The sequence below is a fragment of the Microtus ochrogaster genome, chromosome 1, assembly GCF_000317375.1.
Source record: "Microtus ochrogaster isolate Prairie Vole_2 chromosome 1, MicOch1.0, whole genome shotgun sequence".
NCBI classification, from domain to species: Eukaryota; Metazoa; Chordata; class Mammalia; order Rodentia; family Cricetidae; genus Microtus; species Microtus ochrogaster.
Window position 1 is genome coordinate 90890894 of NC_022009.1, and position 7861 is coordinate 90898754.

The 7861-nt window shown below is 44.3% G+C and overlaps 1 protein-coding gene across 2 annotated transcripts in view; it reads left to right on the forward strand.

Moving 5' to 3' along the window:
• Nucleotides 1–6854, forward strand: part of Pld1 (phospholipase D1) — a 186775-nt gene extending 179921 nt beyond the window's left edge. For both annotated transcript variants that reach the window (XM_005343906.2, XM_013347951.2), the window contains 2 exons: nucleotides 2372–2489; nucleotides 4029–6854. In XM_005343906.2, coding sequence (XP_005343963.1) covers nucleotides 2372–2489; nucleotides 4029–4253 — 343 coding nt within the window. In that variant the 3' untranslated portion in view covers nucleotides 4254–6854. The remainder of the gene's footprint in view (nucleotides 1–2371; nucleotides 2490–4028) is intronic.
• Nucleotides 6855–7861: the final 1007 nt, after the last annotated feature.

A 7861-nucleotide genomic window follows, 5' to 3' on the forward strand; every position in this document is an offset into this window, starting at 1 on the left:
CCTACAATCTTCTGATCCAAAACCATGACTCCACTGGCAATCACGTGTTCATACACATGACTCTGTTGGTGACATTTCATATTTAGATCACAGAAGTCAGTTTTGCCTAAATTTGACAAAATTCTCCTTGCCATATTTTCCCATGTGCTATGGGATTCTGTGTCCTTGGCTTTTCTCCAGCCCCTCTTCCCTCCAGCTACACTGGGCCATCTTCACCGTTTACGCTCACTCCTCTGAGGAAGTCTTTACAAAAATGGTTTTATGGCACATAAATGGGGGCAATTCAATGGCTGATATTTCCAGCCAAGCCCTTCCACACTCCAGGTCCCTTTAGCAAAATACCGATTCAGTATCACCACGTGTGTTTAAATGATGGATCAACAGGCTCGGCACTGAATTCCAAGTCTGTGCATAGTAACTGGACCTACGCACAGAATCCTCCATCCTGGCAAATGACAATGCCACTTATCTGCCACTGTCCTCAAGGCCAACGTGTTTTCTAACTACTACTACTACTACTACTCTATTCTGTGTGTGTGTGTGTGTGTCTGTCTGTCTGTCTGTCTGTCTGTCTATACAGATCTAGAGATATCTATGGAATAGAATGAATCTCTTCACCCGGCTGCTATTTATTTATTTATTTATTTATTTATTTATTTATTATTTATTTGCAGAGTCTCATTCTGTAGCCCAGGCTAGTGTCCTGAAATTCACTGTGTATACCAGGCTGTTCTTGAACTTGCAGCCATCCTCCTGACTCTGTTTACATGTTGTATTCCAGTCCATAAGCCAGGTCCTCTCACTCCTCTGTCTGATGTCATCAGTGAGGTATCCACTCATTCTTTAGCATCAACACAAGTCTTTATACGGCCCGTGTTCCAGTTGTTCTGTAGTTAGCAGAGACCTCTGCTGTTTGCTGAGTTCATATGAGAAAAGCTTCGTGGAAGCTCCAGTGCTTACTCCCAAAGCAGAGTCTCCCGAAGTAGTCAACTGCTGGAAATGCTTTCTTATCTACAGATGCTTTAAAGAATGATGGTTATTATGCTTTCTTCATATGGCTTCTGAATCTTATCTTTTTTCTTCTTGGTGTTTTCTCGCTATTACATATGATCTCTTGATTATATGTGATCAGTTTAGATGATCTCTTCACGTATGACTTCCTATGTCAGGCATTCACAGAGATATGAGAGTAGCCAAGCCGTGCTCTCTCAAAGAATTTGTATTCTACTAGTGGCAGGTGAACCTGCTGAGAATAAAAGTGACGTAAGAACAAAGCAGGTGAGGAGGACACTGGGGAGTGCCAGACTTCCCAGTGTCACCTGCAGGGGCAGACGTGGGGGCTTCAGAAGGACTGACAGACAGAGCTTATTCTGAGTCTTTAAACATCGCAGCTACTTTGTCTGGACTCAGTGTGGCTGTTTTTGTTTTATTCTGTATTTTATTTTGTCGTGTTTGGTTGTTTTCTATTAGAAGCTTGTTCTTTCCTAACGAGAGACAGAAGGGGCGTGGATCCAGAGGGGAGGGGAGGAGAAGGGGGGGGGGCTGGGAGGCGTAGAAGAGGGAGAATTACAACCAGGATACATTGTAGAGAAAAGCGTCTATTGTCAATACAAAAGGAAAATGAGAACAACAGAAAGCAACATGGTTGCATCTGGAGCTGGTAACCCAGCCACATCCATCTCCCCCTTTCAGAACACATCCTATTTGTGACAACTGCAATGACCTCTTCTTGCCAGGGCTGACAATTCGCTCATTCACCAAATTTAACTATGTAAAGAGAAGTCATGTTTTTCTTACTCGTTTCTATATTCAAGAGTTAGCATAGTGCTTGACCCAAGGAATGGGAAGGAAGATAAAAGGGAAGGCAGAGTAGGATCAAAACGGAGTGGGGAGCGTAGGAGAAGTGGGGGGGCTGAGGGAGTGGGGAGTGTAGGAGAAGTGGGGGGGCTGAGGGAGTGGGGAGTGTGGGAGAAGCAGGGAGAGAAATGGAAGGTCACATCCCGTGGAGGCAGCATGTCTTTACCTCTTACAGCTCTATGAGCTACAATAGGCTTATGCGGTCTCTCCTACTTTAATTCCTTTGTCTGTAAAATGGGCATGATTACAGATGGGCTTTAGTGAGATAATCTTTGGAGAGGGCTCTTCACATTGCCTTCTGGCCAGTGTTTGGGTGCTAACCTTAATGGTCAAGGGTCTGGCCACGTTGGGCTACGTTGCAAAGATTCTTTTAGAACAAAAGGAGGTTTTAATGGGTTTCATGGCTTCTTTGTCTTCCTTTGGGAAGATCTCTGTCTCTGTGGGTGATCTGCCTTGCTGCTGTCACTGGGAACTTCCTATTTCCATCACTCATTCCAAGGCTCTTGTATTTCAGGCTTGTTCTTGGCTATCTTTCTGATCCAAGTGAGGACCTTCAGGATCCTGTAAGTGACAAATTCTTCAAGGAGATTTGGGTTTCGACAGCAGCTCGGAATGCTACCATTTATGACAAGGTGAGGTTTACTTCCCCCTCCGCCCTTTTTTGTTCATTCTCATCACAATTTTACTGAGACAGATAGAATATTATTAGTATTAAATAATCAGTGTACTTCCATGTTGTAAAGCTATCTCTTTGTAGACACTGAAATACAACGATCAAAGGGCTAGGGATATAACTTAGTGGTTGGGTCCTTGCCTAGCATGCCCAAGGCCCTGGGTTATCACTTAGAAGAGGCCCAAGGCCCTGGGTTATCACTTAGAAGAGGCCTTAGTGACGTCCTGTCCACCATAGGATGGACTCTCATCAACAGCATCATGAGCACATGACTAAGCAGCCTTTGAAGGTGTTTAGTGACAGGGAAAAGATAGGTTGATAGGATCCAAAGATGAGCACACAGGTACTCAACCCATCTCAGTTGGTTACCCATATGAACTGTGTGGTGGCTTGGTTCTCCCAAGCCTTCCTTTCTTCCTTGCTGTTATTAAGGGGTTAAGTGTTGTTTGATGGTAGATAGGTTACCTCAGATTTGTTGACCATCTGTGTGAGAAGTTGGGTAAGAATATGTCCTCCTTCGGGTCTCCTATAGCCCCTTCTGGAAGACATCTTCTTAGTGGGGCAGAATGTTGCAAACCCATCATACTGCCTGTTCAGCCCCTGAAATTGGGGAGAAACAGAGAGAAAAGACATTTTGGTCACAATGGGATAAACCTGCACATGACCCTGTGGAATTATGTCTCTTGGCTACGGGAATGATGCTGAGTCTGTGGATTCCTGTCCTCATTTTTATCCAATGCCTTCTGAAATATGCAGGGTAAACTGCTGTGGTGTCTGGACTGTATTTCAGTCAGCAAAGTGTTAGATGCTAACGACCGTTAACACTAATCAAACTTGCAATTTACCTGGCAGACAGGAATCTCCAGTGAAACTCAGGGATGGTCATTTTAGCATTTCCTCCCAGCATGCATTCCTCACTGCCAGCTTGTCTTTATTCTGTGGCTAATGAGCTCTATAGATGATAAAATGAGAATGTGGCTGTGGGCTTTTGAAATGGAAAGAAGTCTCACAGTGTCTTTGTAGCATAAAAAAAAACAGCAACTATACTCAGGCGGTGGTGGTGCAGGCCTTTAATCCCAGTACTTGGGAGGCAGAGGCAGGTGGATTTCTTTGAGTTTGAGGCCAGCCTGGTCTACAGTGCTAGTTCCAGGACATCTAGGGCTGTTACACAGAGAAACCCTGTCTCAAAAAAACAAAAGCAGAAACAAAAGCAGCAACTATGGTTGGTTGGTTTGGTTGGTTATTTGAAATCAGGACTTACTACATAGCCCAGCTGGTTTTAAACTTATGATTCTCCTGCCTCAGCTCCCATGTGCTGGAGATTACAGGCAGGCATGTGCCACTACACCCAGATGTAAACAGTAACACTTTGGCCTGTGCTTTGGCATAAAATTGTTTCATAAAGCAAAGCTTTCGCCTGTTGGAATGAATCTCTTCCATAAGGTCCGTGTACTTGCTTTTAAATAAGTAACTCCGTTTCCAATTTGTCTTTTAACAGGTGTTCCGTTGCCTCCCAAATGATGAAGTGCACAACCTAATGCAGCTGAGAGACTTCATAAGCAAGCCCATATTGGCAAAAGATGACCCCATTCGTGCCGAGGAAGAACTGAGAAAGATCCGAGGCTTCTTGGTGCAGTTCCCATTTTATTTCTTATCTGAGGAAAACCTGCTGCCTTCTGTCGGAACCAAAGAAGCCATTGTGCCCATGGAGGTTTGGACTTAAGACAGACTTCTTTGCAACCCAAGGACTTCCAGTGTGGAGACCACATTGCATATGGTGACCTCCCAAGGGCCTCACAGCCAAAGTCAGGCCTGATGCACTCCTGGGACCAACCCACTGGGCTTTCTGGAGAGGCTGAGTGGGACAATGATCACGTTGGTGGAAGGACACTCTGCATAAGCAAGCCTTCATTATTCCTCCTGCCTGTCCTTGAGGAAAGTGGTTATGTTCTTGTTGGTAGTGTTGTTCAAACAATACCAAACACAGATATCAGAACCCATCTCCTTTGCTAATGAGAACCTGCCTGTAACTGGGATGCAAGTTGCCAAAATTTACCTGATTCTCTTGTTCTCCTCTGATGCTCATCTATGTACCTGGGGCCCACCAGACATGCCCTCAGCTTGTCCATACAGCCCTGTTTAAGAGATTGTTTATCACGGAAAAGTGTGGAGAGTCACTTCAGAGTCCTGAAGATTCTAGATGAGGCTGTATCCTTCTGGTTCTGATGTAAGGGTATAACTAAACCAAGAAGTTGCTTTTTGTTCCTTTTCAGTAACTGTTAAGACAAAACAGATTTTGCCTAGGTACCAGCATTAGGCACTTCTGAGGAGAGCAACGGTGCATCTTGACAACAGGAAGGCATTAAATTCCAATGCTGAACAAGAAGTTTCCCTTGGTTTCCAAAGATACTGCCAAGTTGTATCCTTGTCGTTGAGCCCATCTGATAAAATCTGTAAACACGTGCAGGGTATGCCAAAACATAGCAACCAGATAAACACAGAGAGAATCTCCAAGGCGTCAGTGGGAATCCAGTTCAGATAAAGGACAAGCTTCTCCGTTTATAGAATCCATGTTCTACTTAGCCACTGGATTGACCAAAAAGCTGGATTTCTCCATAACCAACCCAGTGGATGAAGTTAGCTTTCCAGAAGAATCAGAGGCGTCATAATGCCTTCCAGCTAAGAAGCAGGAGGCTGCCCTTATTTACCCTTCTGTTCTCCTACCATGACTTCTTTAGGGGAAAAGTGCTAGGTTATAAAGATGAGTGACTTTGCTTACACTAAGAACTGATACAATAACATTCCAACATGACTTCCACAGAAGCTGCAGTAGTGATTCACATTGTCCCCGTGTGAAATCTGGATATCCACTTTCCCTTTCAGAGGGTATGGTGTCCTTTAGAGACCAAATTTTAGAGTTCCTTTCACATTCTAAAAGCATCTATGGATTCCTGGAAGCCTAGGGTCCTTTGGCGGTCCTCTTCAAAGCAACTCCTGACATGTTTTGATGAATGAATACACTGGTTTGAAAGATGACACAGGACCACAAAGCCAGTTCTATGGGTTAGTAACGGAATGACACTCACATCAAGGGAGGATGGGAACATTCCACAAATGAGGTGGGATTCGTAATCAACATTGAAAATGAATATGTTTTTATGAATAAATAATTTCTTATATGGCCAAGGATGGTGACTATACAGATAAAGATAAGATTACATTTAAAATATTCAATGTGCATGGAATACTTAAAGATTTATTGTATTTTAATTAAAAAAAATCTTTAAGATGTTAAAGTAGCTAACCAACTGCCCTTGGTTTTGTATACAATGTTCTCATAAGAACATAAAGAACCAGTAAGGGCCCCAAATAAATCATCTACTTTGACCCTTTCCCATTGTATAGATGAGGGTACTGAGACTTGTATTGGAGGAAGGGATGATGTAAGCCACCCAACAGATGTGCAATAGGCTTCTGTAGCCAGTGCCAGCCTCTCATAGCCTCATGGCTACCCCGAACTGAGGACATGCAACCCGCTGTTCTGAATCCTGTGGTCTGGGTTTATTTGTCTCTGCCTGCTACAATGGGAGCCACACATAGCAGGAACTTTGTGGGTTCTTTAGTCTTCAGACCCTGAAATCGTGCCCAATGCAAAGGGTGCCAACAAATGTTTGCGGAGTGAATACGATATAGAAGAGGGGGCCAATGAAAACCACACTGAATCTTCCTGCTTGTAAACATCTGTGGCAAGTTTTCCCACTGGATCTTCTCAAAGATGAGATGCTTACCTGCAAAGAGATTTACATGGAGGGGCCTTGTGGGGAATTCAAGTGTGATGAATACCTTCCTGTGGTAACTGTTTACAGAGTCCAGCCATCTACCAAGATGCACAGGACATGGGCATGAGCTCGACCACAAGCTCATTGCCTGCCATTCTTGGACACCACTACTGCCTTCTAGAACTACAGCGCCATATCTGATAAAGACTTTAAAATGTTAATAGTCTGTGTCTTGAGAAGCTGTTTCAGATCTGCTCCGCGTTTCAGATTAACCACAATCTCTTGAAATGCCCATCAGTGCCCACCTAATGTTCTGCCAGTCTCTGTCATAACCTTTGTTTTCAAGAGGCCAAAAAGTCTATTGTTAAAAGAAGTGAAGAGTAGGTGCTTGTGGGAGCTGCTGTGGCCACGCACCAAGCTTAGTGCTGTGGTAGCAAGTGGGGTACAGCAATTCCCTTCAAATCAATGGGGTGGTCTTAATCCTGAGCCACAGCACAGCACAGAGCAGCTGAAGGGATTTATGGTGAAATAAAAATATTTGTTTTTAAAGTGCTTTTCAAAGAGGATTTTGTCAGTAGGCGATCACATTGTGGAGCGTTCATTTGTGATGTAAGAACTTGGGTAAGAACATGATATAGTTGTACTCTGTCCCGAATGAACAGAGCTTGAAGACATTTGCCAGTATGTGCTGAGGGTCGCTTTCCTATAGAGCTGGTAAAGTGCCTGTTGTATGAGCACGAGGGCCTGAGCATGGGCTTCTGGCAGCTATGCAAGAAATGGCCTTCATCTGTAACCAGAGCTAGCACCATGCGGAGGAGACAAGTGGGTGGGTGCCAAGGCTGTTGGCCAGCCACTCAGCTCATTCCACAAACTCGGAATTCAGTAAGAGACCCTGTTTCAAAATGTAAGGCAGAGAGCAAAAGGGAAGGAAGGCGTTTCAGCGTTAGCTTCTGTACTTCCAGACCCGCACATTTTCATGAACGCATACACAAAGTCTACATTGATTTTGAATTATTTTAGGTCAGTCTACAGAGTCATAGATGTTATCCTGACATTTTCACACACAGGTGTCATTATCCTTAGTTCTCATTTGTTCCCCCTGACTCCCATCATTCCCCAGTGCCCTCTATTTCTTCCTTTAAGCATTCCTTATCCCTAACCAGAACTCTCCTTTTAAAAAAAGATTTATGCTTTTTTATTTATATGTATGTATCTTGGAACATGTGCCATTTGTGTGTGCACCTGTGGAGGCCAGAAGAGGGCATTGGATTCTCAGGAGCTAGAGTTACAGGTGTTTGTGAGCAGCTTCCTCCTATATGAAAACCATTTTAGATGAGAGGAAAGTTCCCTGGAAACGGAAATCAGGCCTGTTGCTAATCTACTTAGACAACACAAGTCCAGGATCAGGGGCCTGCCATGGCCAGAGTCTAGTCAGGGACCTGCCATGGCCAGAGTCTAGTCAGGGACCTGCCATGGCCAGAGTCTAGTCAGGGGCCTGCCATGGCCAGAGTCTAGTCAGGGGCCTGCCATGGCCAGAGTCTAGTCAGGGGCC